This window comes from Eleginops maclovinus, chromosome 10 (genome assembly GCF_036324505.1).
Source record: "Eleginops maclovinus isolate JMC-PN-2008 ecotype Puerto Natales chromosome 10, JC_Emac_rtc_rv5, whole genome shotgun sequence".
NCBI lineage: Eukaryota > Metazoa > Chordata > Actinopteri > Perciformes > Eleginopidae > Eleginops > Eleginops maclovinus.
In genome coordinates, this window is record NC_086358.1 from 8749563 (window position 1) to 8774125 (window position 24563).

General features: G+C 38.4%; 1 protein-coding gene across 1 annotated transcript in view; it reads right to left on the reverse strand.

Moving 5' to 3' along the window:
* Window positions 1–3162: 3162 nt before the first annotated feature.
* Window positions 3163–24563, reverse strand: part of atrnl1b (attractin-like 1b) — a 61772-nt gene continuing 40371 nt past the window's right edge. The window contains exons 26-29 of the mRNA XM_063893593.1: window positions 19902–19980; window positions 11807–11914; window positions 5681–5795; window positions 3163–5038 (exon numbers count right to left, since the gene is read on the reverse strand). Of these exons, the coding sequence (XP_063749663.1) occupies window positions 4914–5038; window positions 5681–5795; window positions 11807–11914; window positions 19902–19980 (427 nt within the window). The 3' untranslated portion in view covers window positions 3163–4913. The remainder of the gene's footprint in view (window positions 5039–5680; window positions 5796–11806; window positions 11915–19901; window positions 19981–24563) is intronic.

A 24563-nucleotide genomic window follows, 5' to 3' on the forward strand; every position in this document is an offset into this window, starting at 1 on the left:
GGGAACAAAATTAGAAATAACAAACCCTTTTTATTAAAAAAAGGTTGGCGAATTTGAAATAGTTTAATATACAAAAACCCAAGAATAAACAAATCTCGCTAAATCATTACATTATTTTCTAAAATTCATTGGTAATAGGCCTATACTTTCCTGGTAATTACTAGTAAAATGTACTTAGTGGTTAGCCACACCTGACATAATAGGCCTAATAGTTTCGCAACAATACAGTACAGTGTATGCTTTATTACAGGGCCACATTATCGAAGTGAAATAAACATAACCTTTTGAGCATTTTACATAAATGTGTTAACTTCGAGAGAACATCATTTTGCATGCAGATGAGCAGTTATGATGAGGGGGCAGCAGTCAAGTTTTTATCCCTATGTGTAAAGTGGACTGACATTAATGTCTCCTGTAGTGAAGGCTTGTACAGTTTGATTTAAAATGTGCAAAGCCTTCCAAATTCTTCCGGCATGATTATATTGGATAGTTTGGCAGACCTGTCTTCTGACGACCCAACATAAATTATATTGCTGTAAGTGACAGATTAGTCATCATCTCTTGGTAATACTGGAGACAAACCAAGACAAACTGGAACAAAAGTCCATATTCTTCAATCATAAGTGAATCTGGGAGCAGGTCAGCAATTCTAATTCAATACAGTATTAGTCAAACTTAGCAAATATTTCCTCATTGTCGGCTAGCTGTCTGTTTTGTGTGTGTCGTAAAAAATGGTGTTTACATACAAAGCGCTGGCTCGGTAAATGGAAAACAAAGTGGCTTGGACAGAGCCACAAAACATCATTCCAGCCAATCAACAAGAAGGGGCATTTATTCTTGGAAAAGGCCGGGGATGTATTAATAGGATGGTACACCTGATGGGCTGTAATTGTTTGGGTGTTGAGTTTACGCATCAATAATCTTTCTCCATGTTAGATGAATCCACCTTTAGTTTTAACTTTAATATTTTTGCATAGAGGCAATCCACACATTATCATATCTGTTAGAACTGTTAACCTGGCGTCGATAGGGTTAATCAGAATTGTGTAAACTTGTCTAGCAAGGGCTTGTAATGGACATTCATTTATATGTAAAAGTCCCGCACTCAAGCCTTAAATGCATTGGGACAACTTACGCAAAAAAGACAAGGTCAAGGTCTCTTCTACTTTATTTAACATATCTCAGGAACATTTTGAAATGTTATCAGGAAAACAACAAAGTTAACTGAATTAGGTGCTATTTATAAGGAGGGGGAGACACTTTGACATTCATACACAGTATTTTGACTTTGCCACAAGGAGAAAGACAAACATAAAAAGGTTTCCTTGGATGAGCCACAGATTTTCATAAAATAGTCCTGCAGAGGTGTCAAGTTACTAAAAATAAATCAGAATTAAAGTTTCAGCTTTAATTGGTGAAATAAAGTTATTGCTGTAATTTTTTCAGCAAAAACCCGACCATCAGAGCTGGACAAGAACAGAAAGACTTTGCCAACTATGACTCAGGCGCAGCACAGCAGTCATGCTGAATATTTTTTGGAGCATCCCTCTTCAGTACTTAGCAATAACCTCTGTTCAGTCAGCTGTCATTTTGAAAAATAACAGCCAGTCACACCTTTGAACACCAGCAGCATGTTTGCTGAAAAGCCCTCAGATTTTAGTGCCTTCTTTGGATCTTTTTTCCTAAAACAGGACCATTTATATCACATGTTAAGACCATATGTACAAGGACTTGCTTATAAATGTGTATGTATGCATTAAAAAGCAGAAACCTTATAAAGCTATAATAAATGTCTAAATATATACATACAATATATGTGCTGCATTGTAAATCTATATATAAATAAGCACTTTGTCTCTTGGTTTTAATATTTACAGTTTGCTCTATATGCCAGACATAAATCCTCAGTCATGTTCAGAAGATGTATGAATTAACATACAGTTATTAATTTGGGATTAGCTTCTAACCTGATTTTTAAGTACAATCCCTTTATCCCCCTATTTTTTTTAATGTAGCTTTCCTATCATTCATTATTCAAACCGTGACTACATTGGCTTCTGCACAAACGATTGCACTGATGTGGCTTTCTCAAAGATGTGTCAATTGTCAACATCACTAAAACAGCAGGGGAGGGCATGAGAGTGATATAGCACTTCACATGTACTGCAGGACCAGCAGCTGTAAGCACTGGGAAATTGCAGAGCACAATGGAGCTGCAGACCACCCGTCAACTTCAGAGCTTCACCTCTCTTTATAAAGTGCAGACAGGGTGGGTAGATTGACTTTAACAGAGAAACTAGAGAGTTAAGGTCAAAAACCCTTGGTATTATGGGATAAAAGCAATATATTTTACAGGTCATGTAGTACATTATCCCTCGGAAAAAGAGACATGTTTAAAATGTAAGTAAAACCTCTCACATTTACCTGAATACAGCAGCTCTAAATGGGTTTCTCTTTAGATGTCTTGCTATCAACAGCATTAATTGCCAAACTCCTTTAGGGTCCTATCGTGGCTTTTCTCCAAGTGTTTACAGCTAATAAGTATACTGTTGAGTAAGAGATGATTGTACAGAGTGCCTCTTTGGCAGGCTGCAACCCTTTTTCTTTACATCCTTGTTCAAATGCACAGCACTTTACGTTGAAGAGCGAGCTCAAGCACTCTCAGGTGTGGGCACATCGAAGGACAAACCTCTTAATCTGGCAGGTTTTTATAAGGGCTAATGCAGCATGTACTTTTCTGTCACATGTTCAGCCAACCTTTGCAGGAGAAATGAAAATAAATGAAAAAAGTTTGTTGCAGGATAATTTGGTTTTTGAAATGTATTTTTCCTTTTTCCATCAGAACCTTTGCGGTTGTTTGCTTGTTTTGACTGCATGCCTGCTGAATATTAAAGAGGTAAAAATAGTTTCAGCTTAACTCGCATTTTGTATTTTGATTAATTTTGCAGTTATCAGGACTGTAGAGGAAGAATAAATGATAACGTCGGTTCATCGCCGTGTCTTATTCCATATCAATTGGACTTTTCTAAAAACTGTAATCCTCAAATTCAGAAGTGTGGATAATCATCAATCTTGTAAAAAAAACATTAAAACAGACATCATATACATTTAAAATGACAAGTTCTGTATGTGAAAAGACTCGAGATGCACAAAAGATTTTAAAGGTCTGTTTTTTTTAATTTTCTGGCATGTTGTCCATTTTTAAAATACACTGAAGATTACTGATATGCAGTTCATCATCTTTTGTTCACGGTACAGTTAGACTCTGATTCCTGTGTAATGACACTGTTATAGGATTACTCTACAAACACAAAATAAAAACACAACAGCTGGCATACTATCCTTATGAAATGCATCAAAGGGACCGATTTGCAAAACGAAAAAGCAAGACAATGCCCATACAGCCCAAAAACAACCGATTTAAGTCAACGATAGAATCAAGTTAAATGCTATTACACAGGAATCTGTTAAATATCAAAACAAAAAATATTAACGGAAATTCTCTTTTCACAAGTGTAGCAAAAGACAATTTATCATAGATATAATAGTAACAGGTGACAAGGCCTAAAATAAATGATAATCTCTTGCCGTTGTGTCATAAAAACCTGACAAACACATCTCAAGAGATAAGAGTGACAAAGACTCACATTTGTTCCAACAAGACACTGTACAGCTCGGGGTGGAGGCCGGGGCTAGAAATGGTCGACAGCTTTTAAAAAATCTGCAGATCAACAGGCCCATGGAAATCCAAGGTATTATAAAAAAGGTAACGTAACTCCTTATACTAAAGGAAGGAAACAAAGTCATAGCGTCAGAGGGCTCTTAAAAAAAAAAACGTACAAAACAAACTGGTAAACAGCCACAGGAGCGTGATGTCCCTGGTCTTTTTTTTTCTTCATCTTTTTCTTCCAACGACATCTGCCCACCACACCAGCCCAAGGGCAAGTGTAAAAAGTTGCACAGCAAAATGACACAATCACAAAGTACAGTAAAGATCCACCAGAACATCAGTGTTTCTTTGCATTATGTAACTTCTTTGTAACAGTAAGCACACTCACAAAAAAAAACAATCTGGCTTTTTGCGACAAATGAAACTTCTAGTTTGCTAATTAAATGCATCTAATTGTTCCTATGTTTAGGAGTTGTTCCATGCTTTTGTCCTATGACTGATGGTTTGTTCGTGCCTCTTGCTGTTCGCAGTGTTCCCTACATGCTGCTGGTAGTGTTTGCAGTCTCTCTGCAGCATTTGTATCACACAGAAAATACAGACTTTAGCTTCAGCTGGCTGGATGAAACCTATGTACAGGAAATGCTAAAGCAAATCATTAATGGTAATTGGCAAAGTGGTGTTGTTGAAACACTATCACGGGGGTGTTAAAAAGAGGCATGGCGCATAGCTGTCCCCGCAAAAAGGCAGAGTGATTTAGCAAAGGCATTCGCATAGGAACTAAACGCTTTAGCACCATAGAATACCACTTGTTGGCAAGCAAAAAGAACGAAACCCCCATAGGCAGAATGTGTCGTGTTTATCTGACCCAATGTACAGACACCTTCCCTCGTGCGGAGCGAAATGGATGATGAGCTGTTGCAAAGTATTCACGTCAGAAGCTTCAATGGGAGCGAATCCCCTCGATGAATCTGTCTCTGATATCGCTGATCAGGCAGGTTCCCTCTTAGCGCACACAACAAGGTTTGCCAAAGCTGAAGGGAAGAGATTTGGGCCCGTCTAGTTGGAGTGAAGTTGTTCCAGAGATCGGAGATCACGTGACCAGAAGTGGATTTACGCAGATTAGAGCAGAGGGCAGGAAAAGTAAGCAGGGTTGTGCTCTTGTGGACTTTGCAAGTTTCAGTGAAAACTCGAGTGGTAGCAGCCAAGTGTTATCTTGTACATGTAGCCATGCCTCTGGAAAGACTCACACACAGGTGCCTTGGTGAGTTGGATGATGGGCTTTTCTGTTTTTTAAACCCAGGGACTTGTCCTTAAAATCTGATGGCTTCTGCTGGGAAATGTCTATCAGCGCACTGGCAACGATGAGTCCTAAAGAAGGAAAAACAAATTAAATGCAAGGGTTGTAAAAGAAAAACAACAACAACAATTTCAACAGATTTGTTTTGCTCAGTAAAAAACAACATCAATGGATATTACAGGCTTGTCTATCATAGTTCAAACACCCAATTTTATGTAGAATTTTTTTGCAGCTTCCAAGAGTACATTGGGGGTTTTTTTTCCAGTGGGGATTGGAAGCACATCTAAGCACTAAGATCATATTAGTTTTATTTATTTGTGAAGAAATTGTATTTTTCTGTGTGCTTTACGTGTTGCTGAGTTGTTTTTGGAAGGTGAACAAGCTGGATGTTGGTATTTTTTTAAGACTTAATTATTAAATTCCATGAATGTGTCCTGCTAACTTTAATTCATTAAATATTTACAGACAGACTTATGGGTGACAAAACCATGCTGATTAAAACACGGCACAAACATACAAAACATAGGCTGAGGAAAAGGTTTGCCATGTTTTTTCTTTGTAAAATCTCCAGTCATCGCGTGTGTGTGTGTGTGTGTGTGTGTGTGTGTGTGTGTGTGTGTGTGTGTGTGTGTGTGTGTGTGTGTGTGTGCGTGTGTGTGTGTGTGTGTGTGTGTGTGTGTGTGTGTGTGTGTGTGTGTGTGTGTGTGTGTTACCTGACTGTCCTGGAGGAGGTAAGTCTGAGAGCCCAGAGGGCAGACGCATGAGGACGGTCAACACAGCAGCTTTTCCCCCTGAACACGGCTCCATGGCAACGGGTTTAGGCGCACCCTTAAAACAAAGATTTTAAAAAGTCCAATTTTAAAAACATATTTACAAAAGGGTACGATAATTATGATTTGTCATTTGAGGTGTGTAATAACAAAACTTCTAATTTGACTCTCCTCCCCAGCCCAAAGAGTGTTGCCGTGCTTGAAAACTGACCCCGTCGTCCGTGTTTCAGAACAAACTTTGCATTTTGCCTTTTCACATGAGAGCTATTTGGTTCCATATTCAACATTTTTGATTTCTCTTGGGTGTGTGCTTACAATCTGGTCCAGAAAGATACATTAACAGGAAGTCTATACATCATGTTGTAGTAACACTTTACACATACTGCTAAAATACACAATACTTTACAGTTACTTTTACAGGTATTTAACTGCATCCTGTGTATCCTGCAAAGACAACACCAACGCTAGTAATTTGCGGCAATGAGGGACAAACAGGCTGCAAGATAAAACTCTATTGATTTAATGGATTAAAATCCCCCAATCTCTTTACCATCCCAGTTTAATCAAAGTGGTGTGGCAGCCATGATTGGAAACTCATGATAGTTGAGGATCAGCAGACCAACAGTCACTGAGATTATCTGCTGGAGTTGCTACATTTAAGAAAGACAATCATGTGTGTGTGTTTGTGTGTGTGTGTGTGTGCGTGTGTGTCTGTCAGTCCATGTGTTGTGACAATGACCTACCCTCTCAGTTAATGGCCAAAACAGTTTTTCTCAAGCGTGAAAAACATGTCATCCTGATAATGAATGCCAAGGGTTTCACAACATGTTTTGGATGAGGGGAGAGAAATTGGGGAATAATAACATGTCTGAATACAATTGACTTTTTTCTGTGGCTGGCTGAATTGAAAATGGAGATGAAAGAGCCAGAAGAGACAAAATGTTAGGCAAAACAGCAAAATGCATTAAAAACATGAAAGAACCGGGAGTGGGATGGCTCATTGCAATCAACGAGGAACATGTTATGTATTTCACTGAAACACTGAAGCTAACTTGTTTTATTTTATTGAGCATTGACTCGTTCTTTCTTTATTTCTTAGGTATATTTGATAGTCAAAACTACTAGCAGATTTGGAGTCCTTCAATCTAAAAGTGCAATCCCGTTCCTGTGAAACGTGCAGTGTAATTTCAAACGCAACTTTCTTTTTCAAAGGATGAACTCAAAGAAACTTTTGAATGTTGATTCTGTGAGGTTACTCAATGTGTCTTTCATCAAAAGAGAACCCTCTTTGCCAAATCTGAATAATTTGCTGAGGTTATAAAAGCTGTCAACATTGGCCTGGGTTAATTCCGATCCGCCTGTACTGCTAATCAGCTGGAACTGATACAGAGGGACAGAGAGGTTAGGGGAACAGAGAGCCGCACAAAGGTGACACAAGGTACGAAAAGAAAGGATATTAAATGTGACAGACATAAACTCGGATTGTTAATCAGTCGTTACACTGGACACAAACTCCAATTGCTAATCAGTGGTTAAACCTTTATAAGAAGCCCAACATTTATGTCACTTTAAACTCAGGCCATATAACTTCAAGAGTGTTCCCATTACAAATTCTGATATCTTTAACTATATGCTGCATTTGAATAAAGAACACACTTAACTTTAAAACTAATCAATAATAGTGCTGGAAGATGTAGGAAATATCTGTGTAAAAGTACACAAAGTGTCTTAAAATACTCAATACAAGTACTTAAATTGAAGTACAGATGTTATCAGCAAAATGTACTTCAAGTATCAAAAGTAAAAGTACTGAGTATGCAGTATTTTACAGTATTTTTGAAGTATAACTATTACTTTTTTATCATAACAAATGCATGTCAATGTGTTGAGCCATTAAGGATTTCTTTTTTAAGATACTGGATGGATTAATAATTCAATAATGTATCATATACGTTAATCATTTCATATGTTTTTATAGATACAAAATAGCTAGTAACTATAAGTGTTGTCGTGGAGTAAAAAAGAACAATACTAAATACTAGTGAAGTGAAATTTGTTACGTTCCTCCACTGCTAAACCCATTTGGATCACAAGTGTGTCCCTGCCCTAAAAGGAGACACATTTCTGTATTGCAGGAACACAACCCCATTAGGGCACATGATCAGCACAGTATTCTCATATTGCTTCTCTTCGGGGACGTTCATGATCGAGAGGCCCATTTAGATTTACGGCTGACATACATGGGCAATTAAATTTCCAGCATTCATTTCATGAGCATTCAAGTGATTCTGCTAATGAGCAGCCACAGTATACAAGCCACAGCCATGCAAGGGAGTTCATTTAACCTATGCCGAGTTTTTATTAAAGCATATTCCACTGCAAACCATCCTTACATGGACCAGTGGGTGAAACATCATTACAGTTGTTCCAAACAAATTAATTGAGGTACAATTCTGGTTTGTTGAACGAGTACCAGAAGCACAGCACTGCTGTAAGGCATACAGTAAGTAGGAATACTGTGTCAATCACTTGGTATTAAACGGATATGTTTGATTTAATACGTGGTGAGTCCTATTTCAGCCATGGCTCCAGGGATAGCAATCTGTTGATGACATTTCTAACACATTGTCATGATCCCCAGAGGATGATCCTTCAAACTTTGTTCTCAAACTGTTTTCTCAAATGACAATTTTGGCTCTTACTGCAACAACTATTACATGAATTGCCTTGAAACATAAAATATGAACCTCATTTTACATTTAGATTATATTCAATCAGATATTTCCTCTTTGATACATGTTTGTTTACTCTCTTTGTTGCTATGTCACAAAGCTATTACTGTAGTTCCTGCTCTACCTTGCACCGCTGTCTTGTAACCTACAGCTGTCTCTAATTGGAATGTGCATTTCCAAATTGCATAATGCCATTAAAGCACAAATAACACATTTTGTCTGGGTGAAAGGCAGCAATAATAGCACCTTCTTTCTTCTTGCTATATCTGCAAAGTGATTATATTAATCTGGGAAATCATCCAAAATTTCAAATGAAAAAACCCCATCAATAAATCATTTCATTACATTTCAATTACAGAGTTGGCTCTTCTTTTTTATTTTATCAAGGCTCTTTTTCTAAATGGCTGTCCATTTCCATATATTTCAAAGGACGTTTACACAGCGTGCAATTCCACCATGCATTAATCAAGCTCTATAACACATGCATACACACACAATGTGTCTGCATCCCTTTGCCCGCTGACAGGTGTCATCCATCATACTAGCTTTCTGTTAGCGCTTCCATATGTTGAATGCCGGCCATAGTGATAGAGACATCTGTGACACCGTGACCTGTGGGCCCTGATTGGCTCTCTGTCCAACAGCTGTTGACATCTTGCTTGCTAAAAGCAATGTCCATCTCCGGGGGTTTCAAATGGACCAAAAATGGAAAAAATTGGCACAAAGGCTGTTGTAATTTACTCTCGGACCAGCTGGAGGGTCTCAGTGACAGAAAGCTGGTAATAATGAATGTGGCGAGGTCAGCGCTGAGAGCACAAACGGAGAAAAGACCCTAAATATTTGTTTGAACGCACCTAAAGGGTCATTTCTCAAGCGGAAGTCCTTCTGTGTTTAGCTAAATCTGCTCTGAACTACAGTACGTCCTGGAAGTAAAATCCCAGGACGTACTGTGACCATAACCTTTATTGTGACTCGAAAACCCATTGGAGGTAAAACTTTAATAACCATAGTTGAGTTACAGACAAAAGCATTGCCTGCACTTACTCGGTGAACGCTCTGGGTTGGATGTACAGACAGATCTGAAGGAACAAATGTGGAACCAGTAGTGCTAGCGTGACATCAGTGTCCTCTTTCACGTCAACAAATGCTTCCAAAAACTAAGTGGTGCCAGATGCTGACCAATCAACCTTTATAAAATAAAATTAAGCCCATTTTATATTGTTGACCTTCAGCTGGAGCTGGGGCATGTGATGGAGCTGTATGTGGTCCAATGCATTCGGCAAACTGAAAACTAGTTCTTCTTCAGAGGTGAGTCAGAAACACACAGGTATATTTAAAAAGATGGTTGAGTTGTGACTTTTTGCTCCCATATATACAAATATATCTCTTAAAGATATGTGCTATGGCATCTGAAAACAGTTTTTAACAGTTAAATAAGTGCTTCCTTTTGTTTACCTACACCTACCTACGTTTTATAACCTTTCAGGAAATGAATAACGTTACGTGTGTATGTACTTCACACCTGAACACTGCGCCTAAAGTAATGCTGGCATCAAAACTCATTGAATGTCATTTGACACACACTTTTTGTGTGTTTGCTGGATTTACCATTAAGACAGAAGTTAATAGATTGTTTTCATAATGCATTTATTTCTAAATAATGGGTAGTAAATATGCCCTTGTATCCCGAATATACTGTGTACTTTACTAATTAGCATTCCGCATAGAAACTGAAATACATTCAGGACACAGGCATGTGAATCAGGTTTCTCAGGTGTTTTCTCTTGCACAACTTTGATACTAACTTCTACAAAAGCTCTACGGACATCTAAGGGAAATTGAAAGTCAAGCACTCATAGGTTCATTCTGCATCTTGAAAGGGTCAGGAAACAGAAGACTGAAGACGTTTTTCCTAGTTATCATTTGCAAAACAGATTTGGGTATTGGTTACACCGCAGCACTCTCCAGTGGATGCAAACTCTCTGCCTTTATACACTCTATAAGCACTTTTGCAGAACAGGGCAGAAAAGGGAGCAACACTCCTGGTATAAATGCTTAAATAACAGATTAAAATATACGTTCCACGGACAAGTGTATAATTAAACTTTTACTTAAATCAGGGCAAAGCAATAGTCTCTAAAACGGTTCAGATTCAGACGGTACGTAGCTGCTCTAAAAGCACAACAAAAAGGTGCACTCGGAGAGCTAAGAAGCATTGTTTTCCTCCTCTTTCGCTCTTTACAATGCCCTTCACAACACCATAATGCTCGGTGAGTACCACTCAGCATTATACATTAATAGCTAATGCAGGGGCCTCTTTCCTGGTTGCCACAGTGATTTTATTCCTCTCAGCAGCAGGTGATACAGAGGTGGTTCTGGCTGAGGAAACACTGCTGGACCTCAGATGTCAATTTGAGGATGTAGCTCCCCATATTGCTTCAAGCTATGCTTTTATCCCATGTGTCATAGAGCCCTGGACTGTGTTAAGAGCCACATTTCGGAACTGCTTTATTTTTTTTATGGAAGGTAATCACATGGCTGGAATAAAAAGGTGAAGTAAGAACTGGATGGAACATTTCCGATATGCAAAAGCATGTGAGCCTAATGAATCACGATTTCACGGCAACATTATGCGTCATGTTCCCAGCCAATAACCCTGGAGGAGAAATTATGCTTAATGAGGACAAGCACACTACAGGTAAAAGAACAATCACGAAATGCTCATTAAAGCCTGCTGACGTCATCATTTCAGTATTAGAGCAATACCTTTTCAATTGAGTGAAGCTGAACACCTTTTCTTAATACAGCCATTTTGGTTTTGTTTTAAATGCTTGAAAAATCTATATTACTCTTTTTCTTCATGATGACATCATTTCGCATAAACAAGATTTATCACATCGATAGAAAAATGTCAGCAAGTCTGCCGCCCTGATTGCAGAGGACGATTCATAGAGAAAGGGAAATGGGAATAAAGGACCATCGATGGCAGATTTGTTATTGATGTGAGGAGTGGATAAAAGGCAGACTTATTGCGAGTGGAGGGCGGGAGTTGGTTGAGTACATCACAATAAGGTCCAATTATGTGGCAAAACAAAACTATTGTATGGATGTCAGCAAAAGCACTTACAAATTATGGATTGAGATTCTTCAATGGGTGTCTTTGGTGCTTTTAAGGAATCCAGAACACTTTGGATGAAACCTTTGATGGTGGGATTTGGGAGGATAAAGTTACAAAAAACCCAAACTAAGATTCAGTGCCTTTATTATGGAAAACTATTATGGTATGACGTTGTTGTTGATGAGATTAAATACATGTGTGTGCATGTGCATGACTCACTTCAACCACAGGCTGCAACAGTTCCGTTTCTTCTCCCCTGGCATCCAGTGCGAGCGCAACTGAGGCAAACGGACGACTGGCCATCTGCTGACGCTCTCTCATCAGTTGCTGAAATATCAAACACAGACAACTGATGAGCTAAACATAGCACAAAGTCTAATCAAACAATAGATAAATATAGAAAGGAGTTAGAAATATGGTTAAATAATATAATCAAATATCAATACATATAGTGTGTACATTGATTACACGAAGTATAGCATCATAAATGAATAAAAAACATACTGTTGTGCTTATGATGTTGAAGAAACAAAATAAGATTGACACCATTCCTGTTACGTAAACTGTACAGAAAATACACTCTATTGTTCCCCACTAATCAATATTGTAAAACAACTAGCGCCATTTCATCAACAACATGATGCTGATCAATATCTTAACAGGCCACCATTTTAGCGCCAAGGACATCGCTGATTGGTATTGGATTTGTGATGATCTTAAGTGTGGGGAATTAGGATCTAATTGTACTTCAGGTTGCGATGATCGGACTTGAGATGTGCCCTTCCTTTACGGAACAAATGAAAAAACATGGTCGCAAATGTTAGCACGCCTCGCTAACTAGTTTATTACCTCACGTAAGCTAGTGAGGTAGTTAGCTAGTTGGTTGTTTTTCAGCGTTACTTTCAACTACATCTTTTCTCATCATAGGTTAAAATAAGAGGTTTGAAAAAATGTCAACATTGCTTCACAAAGTTTCCCTGTCTACATGGAATGTTGTTTGATCCTGCCATTTTGCTTGGGAACAGTTAGCTTTAACAATATTTTAGCACAATATTATTTCTATCAGAATCTGAATCAGAATACCTCTATTTGCCTACATACGTTGTATACTAGGTGCACATTTAAGACACTTTTAAAAGGAGCCTTGGTTCAAAATGTGTCAGATGGTATTATTAGGAAGACAATTATACCCATAGCTTATAACGTTAGCTAGCTTAAGCAAATCTGACAGCAACAGATGTCCTTTCAGAGGCAAAAGCAATGGTCAAAAGTGGAAAGCCTGCATTGGTGTACTTCTGTCTAACATGGGGGGGTAAATCCAAGCATTCATTACATTGTCCACCTCTTTAATGATTTTCCAGGTACACTTGATTGTTTTGGCACTTTCCAATTATCTCACAATACCCATACAATAAAACTGGGTCAATAGTTTTATGGCTCTTGAGTTTTCTGGTGGTCTTAAACCTGAATAGGAATGTGTCCTTGGTGTAGTAATGAACCCTGACATTCTTGTGTCCAGACCCCCCACACTCTCTCACTCCGAATTTAATTAAGTATTCATTAGTCTGGCTATTAATCGGCAACATTCACATGAGGTCTGGAGAGGTTGATAGCATTGTACAAGCGAACAAATGGAGAAAAAAAAATATCTGAAGATGAGGCTCATGGGGAATCAATGACTCCATCTTTATGACAGAGAGAGAGCCAGAGCACTGTCTTCATTTTATCAAGTTGTTATATTTCTGTTGGGGGTGTTCACAGGAAAATATAAAAATGGATGGAAATGGTCTTATTCAATTATGTCAAACCTTGATTAGATATTTGAAAGCAAACAGTGCTTCATCACTAGTGCTTGCACAGGCTGTTCTATGTCCAGCACCTCAATTATCTGTGGCTTTTTATAAAGATTGACAAAATAAAGACCTTGCACAGGCTTACAAACAAAAAATCAAAACTGCATGTTGTCAAATATAGCTGATTTTTAAGAAACTTTTTGAGTAAATGTACTCTAACCTGTCCGAAACGCATGAAACGGCAGATACGATGTAATGAAATGCATATTCTTCTTGATATTCAACAGGGAAAGTTACTTCGTGACACTATGTAAGCTAATGATGTCTTCTAAATGTATGTTAAAAGTGTAAAAAAAACAGCCAAAATGTCAAAAGCTTCAAGTGAGAAAAACCTTTAGTGTGTTTATTTATGTTCTGTAAATCATAAATAAGGCATTTGTTTGTATCAGTGCAGCCCATAATGATGCATTTTGAACATTTCTTTACTGGAAAGTTGTCAAGGCTCGCTGAAGTGAGTGAGAGAATTGTTGAATCACTCTGAAAACATTCCCTGGGGGAGGTTAAGGTGGGACAGAAAAAACAACAGCAACATCAAATTGAGATTGATCACGCGATTGATTTTTCTTTTTGAAGCTTTGATTTCTAAACTTTAAATCAAAGGGCTTGGGTTAGATTGTTGTACATCTCTACTATTAAACATCAAAACCAGGTACACCAAACCGCTAGATTTAAGCTGCTGGGCCACTGCAGGTCAAAATGAGAAATTTTTGCCCTTTTCGAAAAGATAAAAGCAGGATGGAGGGCCCGGCGGGGTTGTTGCAAAACAAGAAAACAGCTCACGGCTTATTACGGTTTCCAACACAAGAGCCTCAAATCCAACAACATTCATCCTAAATGTCAGATAGCAGTAATGTTATTTATCATGTTGCAGAATGCATTTATAGCAATAAAAAAAAGGAGAACAGAAGCTTTTGTGTCTGCGGCACAGGCGTCAATGAATGTGCTTGGAATACAATCATCAAAAGGCCCCTATATTACCAGATACACTCAACAAATGAATATTAAGTAAATGCAAAAAGGCAGGAATGGACCCTGCAAAAGCAAAAACAGTTCCTGATTTTGTCAAGAATACAAGCTGGAGCCATTCACTTTGCGATAAGGGTGCATTGCTATGCCTCTTGATTAACTTGGCAGATGAGTGCATGAATTATCCGTCTTTTGAATACAGAATTTTGCTCCCTTCATTGGATTCTATAAAAGGGTAAGTGCCATCCCGCCTCTGAGCATTTTCCTACACCTAAGCAGGTCACTTTGTCCTTTTCAAAGATCACTGGCTGTGCCCACAGGCGCTGCCCTGAAGAAGAAACTGGAGGAAACCAGAAGAAAACAAAACGGAAAATAAAATAAAACAAAGGCTTTTACAGTTTGTACAATCAGTGGGATTAATGGACTCAAGTCAATGAGGATATTCCATCAGTGCTCGCCATACTGATATGTTTGGTGGTTCTGTTTAGGCTTAAGTAGCAAGAACTCATTGAAATACAAATATGTATAATTGTGGTAAAAACATAGTAAAAAAATAAGCAATAAACTCTAACATAAAATATTCATTAAATGTTCCCTTCATTATTTTTACTCATTAGTGGGACAGTCCAAGGGTAAACGGTATCCCGAGTTCCTATCCAGTATCCTAATCACAGGTACGTTCAATCATCTGTTTCTTTAGAGGAAATTATTACAGTGCAAACTTTAAACTGAACACGGGACAATCAAGGTGACCAGGGGCTTAAGAACGGGATAATCTTATTATAGCAATCGATGACCGCTGATTGAGATGTTCAAGGGAAGGGGCATGTGAGGATTATGTGGGTAATGTGTTGCTTTCAGATTTGTCAATGCAAGCACATAGATAATTGAAATGACTTGATCAAAAGTGGAAGTATACAGGGATTGTTCTTAAACTGAAAGCATATGTATGTGGTTTTTCCATTACAGAATCAAGATTAACTTCAGAACATCAAATCTGAATGAAAACAAAAACTAAATGGAGGCCACAATGTAGAGTGCATAAAAATGAATATAACAGTTATCCCCCAAAAATATAAACTAATGTAACTTCATCTGGCATGAAATATGTGCAATCTGATATTCTCTTTAATAATAACAGTGTTCAAGTTCTGTGTTTCTAACATGTGCCTCAAAATATTAAATAATTGTCACCATGAATAACGCATTTCTTGGCAATTCGTTGAGTAGATGTTGTAAATAGGTAAATACAAATGTGATCTGTTGGTGGCGAGAGAGAAAAAAGGGTGAAATCTTCGGATTATCAAACCAATATTGTTCTCACTATAGCTACACCTCTATTGGTGCTAAATAATATACATAATAATAGGTGGAGAACATATATACATGCTTAAAATAAACATATCCTTATTATTTACTTGTTGATTTTAGTAAATGGTATGCTTAAAAAACAGGACCGTTGCTCAATGATAGCTTTTGAGTGATTTCAGAGTGGTGCAGTTCACATCGTGATGCAAGTGTAAATGCAAGTGTAAAATACGAGTGTGTGAGAGAGATAGAGAGAGAATTAGATAAATCCACATGTCTGTGTGTAAAACATCTTCCATGTTGCAGTCTTGTGAAATGTCAGTGCCCCCTCCCTCCCATTCCCCCCACAGGTAGCTTCAAAGAGGTCAGCCCTCGCTCTCCTCCGTGGCATTTACAGCTGCTGTCTTTGCATCCCTTTGTCCCCCCCACTCAGGACCCCGGTCCTCAACTAAAATGATTCAAATACAACTGCTGCCCCTTTTGGACAAACCAGTCCTTTCAACTCCTGAATAGAAAAGAAAGCGCTTATCCAATTAGTACTTTAGTGTACTGGAAGATCAGCTTTAAAGGAATAAGTGCACTCCAGGAATTACACATTTACCAGCTACGTTTTTTTAGAGGCTGTTTTTCTTATCATCTTCAGCTAATTTAAAAACAAAATTCACTAAAATTACATAAATAAAAATAGTTTAATTTGACACATAGCCGTTTATATCTAGCATGAAACAGTAGGACTTAAATAGATTCCAGACCATGAAGCCAATTCAAAAACATTCAAGAGATCAATCAGTATTAGACATCCATATGTCACTGGTTTGGATCAGTGACTCATTGTCCCAGCTATCTCTAGAGGCCTCATTAACACTATTTATTCCATGTACTTATGTTAAATGGGGGCTTTTGAGCTTTAGATGGCTCCCAGCCCAAATCCACCCTGTCCATATTTGTACAAGCCTCCTAAATGCATGTGCTGCTCACAAGTCCTTTAAACTAAAACGGGTGTAACGCTCAGCGGAGAGCCAATCAGTTCATCTGATACCATACAAGACTTGCTTCTGTCTCTCAACGTAAGTGAGTAATCATAATTCCACAACAACTCTGTGATTATAACTTCCCATTAGTTACTTTGTGATGGGATGCTGTATGCAACCTTCAAAGCCTGCTATACGAGCAGTGTGGGAAATGATTTGTTATGAAGGCCATCACACGCTCGCATTGAAATAATTTCTGTAAAATTGATTTGCTGGATACATTTTGTGTATGTGATTAATGTCAAAGAGCACTCTCTTGATTTAGAATTGGACTCCTATAACACTGTAGGATGGACAGTTAAGGACAAATTAAATTTGAACAGGAGATTTTGTCTTTTTCGTATTCTGTCTTCTTCATTTACTGAAACTGATCCCTAAATAACCCACTAGGCGTAAGAAAAGGAATTTAAGCTTATACAAATCTAATGAACTGTAATTTTTGGATATGGAATTGGCCATGCAAAGAAAAAAGACAGACGCTGACTGTATTAAGTATCATATGTGGAAGCTAAAAATAAGTTCTTAATTAAAAATGTTTAAAATGGGTCAAAAAATAGAAACCTCTTTATATGATTACAAAAAAATCGATATCCTATGATTCATTACATTAGACAAGACCAAATTAAGTTTTGGTCTTGTTAAATGTGGCGAAAAAAGATTGCGCACTTTGAAATAGAGACTAATATTTCGATGTCTAGTTTCCTTTGAAAAAAGAAAATGAACCGAAACACCAAAGAGAAAATGTTCCATTTCATATAAATGTCTGACCGAGGATCTTACTTTCTAAGTATCTGTCTGATAACAGATGTACAAACAGTGGGATTCTTTTTTTAAGTTGGAGGTTGTTCAGAGGACAAACTGTGTTTTTTAAAGCTAGTCATTTCCATGATAAAATGTGTGTTTGTGTTAGTAAATGGGTACCTTTTTTCATCAGTCATAATGGTGGTAGTAAACATGTAGGCTCTACACCTACATAAAAAGCTTACATTGATTGCAGCTTGTGTATAAAAACTGCTATAGTGGTCTGACCTTATAGCAAAAAACATTCAAAATCAAGGACTTCCATAAGTGGATGCCCTGTTCCAGACATAAAACGGTTGTACTCAGGCAGGATGATAAACAGACATTAACTACTATAGATTAAATCACTACAAATGGTCCTGCTGATGTGAAATGTGGACAAGAGAACGACCAGATGATGTTAAAGTCCACATGCAAAGCTGAAGCACACACAACAGCACTGAAGCCCTGGAGACTGTAACAGCTTTCAGGAAGAGGTTACAAACACACAGCTCATCTTTACAACTCTTGGTCAAAAGTAGGGCAGCAGAAAATGCCACGGCAGGAACCTTAAGGTATTCTATTGCTCAGCTGTATAAAGCCATGTGGCAGAAAGGTTTGAGAAAATGGTTATCCAGTATGAGAGCTAGATTTTGAAAAAGAACTACCTTTACCAGGATTTAACTGCATAAAGGATCAAAATGTCTTATCTTCTAGTCAGTTTGTAGCTTCAGTTTGGAAAACACATTTTCAATCAAAGCCGTAGAAAGCAGCCAACAAAAGCTGTAGCAAAAGCCAACAGAATCCCCAAGGATTTTGCCATAAAACAATCATTCTGTTCATCAAAAATGGTATAATTACTCCAAGAGTGTCAAGTAGAGCGTCAGACGGCAGAGACAGCTTTGTTTTTACGGAGCTCTGAATAAACAGGGGATGGTTGTCCGGTGGGTCTGCCCGGAGACGAGTGGCAGGCAGCAGGCTTACACTGAAACTGTGATTTCTGAATTAGATAGTTTCATTTACTGTCCTTTTTTCTGTAGAGGAAGTAAAGAAACTGTCACTGTGGACTAATTTGTTGTTTGTGGTGCAATATCTGACGCAGCAGCTTTAAGATATGAAGAAACCTTTATTATCCGCTACGCTGTAATGTTTTGCCGGAAAGTGGGCGGGGCCGTACTTTTGACCAGACGTGACGTTAGCGCCCTCATAGTATATTTTTCTGGAAAAACCCCCTGACTTTAAACTGAAGTGGTCAGACTCTAACTCTTACCTAGGTGTGTGCACTCCAATGCACATCACTGAACATATTGAAGATTATATTAACTAATATATATAAGCTAGTAATGAATGAATTCATAAATACAAGCTGACCCGTCATCCACGAGCAACTCTGTGAGTCCTTCTCAGAGAATAAGAAGTATTTTGTTTGGCTGGTGACAAAAACTTTTCAATCACCTGAAATTGAGAGACGAGAGATCTTTATTTTAATATTAATCTGCCTTCATGTGGCAGCTGAAGGGCAGTGACAAACAGATGACGGGAATGCCAAGAGCAGACAGCAAAAGTGAGCAGAATTTCAATGACGTGAGCCCATCTGCCTGCATTAATTTTTATTGACTTTAATTCTTTGGATAGGCATGATTCCGAGTTGCGGCAGCTATCATTCTTGTTTATTTTTCATATATCAATTACAGGGTATAAAAATGTGGATCTTTTGATAATCAATGTCATGCCCAGAGGGGAAATAAATTGTGGGAGCTTTATTAGCAGATTGCAGGTCATAAGGCTGGATGAACACCAAGTTAAACTTCCTGATAATAAGTATCACGCAGCATCGAGGAGATATAAGAGTCAGTCTGAAGAGATGGAAATGACGGCAGTTTTAAAAAGAAACCAGGAACCACCACATGCAGGGAGCTGAATTTACATATATTTGTGCTCATCTTCCATTTCCTTACTTCCTCTTTCTTGCCCTGGTTTTATTTATTTATTTTAACTGCCAGTCATCTCATCTTTCACCCCCTTTCATCTCCATCTTTTCTCAACCCCATCTTTCAAAGTAACTCTGAATATTAATGTTTCTTTCAATCCCCTTTTCCTTGAGTTATTCACAGTAGCTCAACTCCTTTCTAGGCTAGATCAATATACCATTTCTGAATTATCTCGACTTTAAATCACATTTACTTTTGGAGAAAATAATCCTTTAACATGTGACGTCTTACCCACTTGCCATTAACACATACTGACTTTCTCGATTCGTAAAGATGCTTAGATTTTAAGATAATGCTGCCTAAGCTAGCATATTGTTGAGTATTTACACAATGGTAACCGGAAGTTATTTCAATAATGTCCACAGAATGTGTTTTATTGACTTACTTCTCTCCGTCGTGAAGCCCAGCAGGTCTGTTTGATCTTCCAAACCACTGCAGCCACCAAGAGTAGAGACAGGAAGCAACTGGAGGAAAGAGAGGAAACAATATCAATCAAGATGACTTTGAGTAATAACAACCGAGGAAGTGCACACATGCTTCCATTGCATACACAGGGAGCAGTCAACTAGCTGTAAAGATGGTGCCAGTGAAGAAGGCTGCCTTGTCTCTGGATCCTCTCCAACCTGGCTTTTTAGTTTTGTTTAATTTCAGTGTTTGTTTTATTTTATTTTTACATTTGTTTTATGCTTTTAGTGTGCATATGACATTAAAGCCTTTGAATCTTTGAATCTTGGGTATTCAAAAGCATCCTTGCACGCAACAGTTGATACTAACAGGACATAAACAAGCAACTCAGATTCATATTGCAAGATTTTCTACTTTATATAATTTATCCAAAGTTCTGGTTAAACATAATCTGACTTCATAGGAATTTGTATGTCAACAATTTGCATTCTCACAATAGTTCCTTGATATTTTTAAACATTACACACACCCTTGAGTGCTTCCTTCCACATCAATTTCTTGGCAAACTGAATATTTTGGCCGATTACTTCACTTAATAACCCAAGAGTAAAATCATTAGTCAAGGGAAATTCAACAAGGTCCGAGGGCTGGTGGGATAGAAAAATATGACTGATTGAAAGCTTCCACTTCATTATCCTGGTGACAGATGAAGGTGGTAAGGTTATTATGAGCTGTAGGGATGGAGATCGGCTCGTCACAGCAACACGGTAGGAAACTGATCAATGTGGTAAAATATATGGCAAGAAAGGTTAACTATTGGTGTCAATGTGCGTTAAATCCAAACACCAACACGATTTGATGGTATCCTTCATTTCGTACTGTACCCGCTGGATTAGAGCGACTCTTTTCCTGTTGTCCAGGAACAAAGAAAATCATATTAGGATTTGAAACCTATACCGTAATGTAATATGACCAATGAGCCCTCGTCTTCAGGGACATGCCACATTTCTAAAAAGGGCAGCCTGGTCCAATAAGCACATTTCACCAGAGACACATGACTGGCTCTAATTTCATCTCCCCTTTTTGTTTCATATTGTAACTTGCCGGATTTCATTTTGCCAGCCACACCTGCAAGTCAATTTATTGGCCGGGATCACTGAGCGATAACGTCTGTGAGGAGCGTGATAACACTTGGAAAATCCAGCCTCTCAAATAAAGCAAAGAGTGGGCCACCAAGCTTTTTTAAAAAAAAAAGAAAAAAGGGGGGGGGGGATTTATTTGAGAGGTACACCCTTTCATTCTTTTAGAAATACTTGCACCATCTTAGAAACGCTTTGAAGATAACAGTGAATGGAGAAGGGGGGAGCTGTGTGGGCTTCAATGACATTTTCATGTGGCAGAAGTGACAAAAATCCCTAGACAGGTGTTTGGCTTTCATCATCACTATTTTAGACAGCTTAAATCCCCTTTGCCGTTCCTTCTGCTTCAGCTGTTAATAAGAGCAGTTCTAAAGTCATTCATGTTCTGACGCCTAAAGGTAGTGAAGGACAAATATAAAAGTCTTTAAACAAAGGATGCACTTAAGTTTTCTGCATGTAATCATTGATGTTGGATAGCTAGTAACAGCAGGTGTTAACCTAACTACTCACGATGAAAGCAAACAGTAGGAAGCTTTCACATTATTGCAATGTTCCTAATCTCAGAGAAGCTTTTTAATAGTACGCAGCCAAATATGTTTTTTTCATAGAGTGTAATGTGAAAGTGGCCTTTGGCAGAGAAGAAGATCATCTCTGTAACCACAAGGCTACAGTTACCAAATGGGAATAGCAATCGATAGTGTTCTATACCCGCTTACCAGAGGATATATAGGCTGCTAAAACATGATCCTGTGTGGAAAAGGCAACCTTGAAATGCTAAATAACAACACAATTACTTCTAGGTTTACAAATGATATACAAGCCAGAACTTCTTTAAAGTATTTAAATATAATTTACATTTTCAGTTCAGTTTTGAGTAGCAAGCTAATCTATCATCCAGGAACAATGCCAAAGTCCCCTCTAGGGAATGAACAAAGGAGTTCTGGTTCTGATTCTGAACAGATAATGTGTGCATTCATGGTTGTAAATCTACTGCATGCATATATCGTGTAAAACTACAAAGCCATAACTAAGTGTAGACACCTAGATATTCTGTAAATACACACACATGCACACAGATGTGAATGACACTTGTTAATTAGTATAGATTAGACCCTGGGGTTCCACTGCAAGTGTAAAGCAGCATCCTATTAGAGTTTCTACAGTATCTAATCAGAGCGCACCAAACAATCAGACTCTCATTAGATTACAACTTAGACAGTGCTGTGCCAGTAAATATTGTTCATGAAGTCACTTGGACAAGGTAGCAGTGTGGAAAATGTGTTAAAATACAGTTAAATGGCGTGTATTGAAAGAGGTTGAGGGGCTAGTTGAATAAACTCGAAAGAAAAGACAGAAGGAGGGGAAAGCGTGTGTTAGCAGTCATCATGTCTTCACCCCCTATCTCTCATACAAGGAGGTCTGGAAACCCTGTGGGGTGATTTGACATTTTGTCATCAGGCTGATTATGTTTCCCGCAGGTTCATCCCCTCAAATCCTCCCACACAAACACACACACACAACCGCTTGTAACGCCGTCATAGCCTCTCACTTTCTCTTCAGTTTATGGGTGAGTGAGAACCGGACAAAAAGGATGCAGAAAAGACTCAAGAGAATAAATATAATCTGCACGATAATGGGAAAAAATGCAATGCATACTGATGGGAAAAGATGTGCAACACTATGCTGGTAAACGGGGAAATCTACAGTGGGGCAAAAAAGTATTTAGTCAGCCACCAATTGTGCAAGTTCTCCCATTTAAAAAGATGAGAGAGGCCTGTAATTTTTATCATAGGTATACCTCAACTATGAGAGACAGAATGAGAAAAAAAATCCAGAAAATCACATTGTAGGATTTTTAAAGAATTTATTTTCCAACTATTGTGGAAAATAAGTATTTGGTCAATAACAAAAGTTCATCTCAATACTTTGTTATATACCCTTTGTTGGCAATGACAGAGGTCAAACGTTTTCTGTAAGTCTTCACAAGGTTTTCACACACTGTTGCTGGTATTTTGGCCCATTCCTCCATGCAGATCTCCTCTAAAGCAGTGATGTTTTGGGGCTGTCGCTGGGCAACACGGACTTTCAACTCCCTCCAAAGATTTTCTATGGGGTTGAGATCTGGAGACTGGCTAGGCCACTCCAGGACCTTGAAATGCTTCTTACGAAGCCACTCCTTCGTTGCCCTGGCAGTGTGTTTGGGATCATTGTCATGCTGAAAGACCCAGCCACGCTTCATCTTCAGTGCCCTTGCTGATGGAAGGAGGTTTTCACTCAAAATCTCACGATACATGGCCCCATTCATTCTTTCCTTTACACGGATCAGTCGTCCTGGTCCCTTTGCAGAAAAACAGCCCCAAAGCATGATGTTTCCACCCCCATGCTTCACAGTAGGTATGGTGTTCTTTGGATGCAACTCTGCATTCTTTCTCCTCCAAACACGACGAGTTGAGTTTTTACCCAAAAGTTCTATTTTGGTTTCATCTGACCATATGACATTCTCCCAATCCTCTTCTGGATCATCCAAATGCCCTCTAGCAAACTTCAGACGGGCCTGGACATGTACTGGCTTAAGCAGGGGGACACGTTTGGAACTGCAGGATTTAAGTCCCTGGCGGCGTAGTGTGTTACTGATGGTAGCCTCTGTTACTTTGGTCCCAGCTCTCTGCAGGTCATTCACTAGGTCCCCCCGTGTGGTTCTGGGATTTTTGCTCACCGTTCTTGTGATCATTTTGACCCCACGGGGTGAAATCTTGCGTGGAGCCCCAGATGGAGGGAGATTAGCAGTGGTCTTGTATGTCTTCCATTTTCTAATAATTACTCCCACAGTTGATTTCTTCACACCAAGCTGCTTACCTATTGCACATTCAGTTTTCCCAGCCTGGTGCAGGTCTACAATTTTGTCTCTGGTCTCCTTTGACAGCTCTTTAGTCTTGGCCATAGTGGAGTTTGGAGTATGACTGTTTGAGGTTGTGGACAGGTGTCTTTTATACTGATAACGAGTTCAAAAAGGTGCCATTAATACAGGTAACAAGTGGAGGACAGAGGAGCCTCTTAAAGAAGAAGTTACAGGTCTGTGAGAGCCAGAAATCTTGCTTGTTTGTAGGTGACCAAATACTTATTTTACCGAGGAATTTACCAATTAATTCATTAAAAATCCTACAATGTGATTTCCTGGATTCTTTTTCTCATTTTGTCTCTCATAGTTGAGGTGTACCTATGATAAAAATTACAGGCCTCTCTCATCTTTTTAAATGGGAGAACTTGCACAATTGGTGGCTGACTAAATACTTTTTTGCCCCACTGTATGTGCTGTGTCATGGATTCCTACGGGTTTTTTCGATCATATTAAGAAAGCACAAAGTATATTTTCAAATTTGATAGAAACTAATTACTAAAGGAAGGATCATACATGAAAACAAGTTCAAAGGAATCATAGAAAAACCTTGGGTCTAGGAAAAGAGCTAATTTGCTACACTATAAAAGGCAAAAACTGTTCCTAC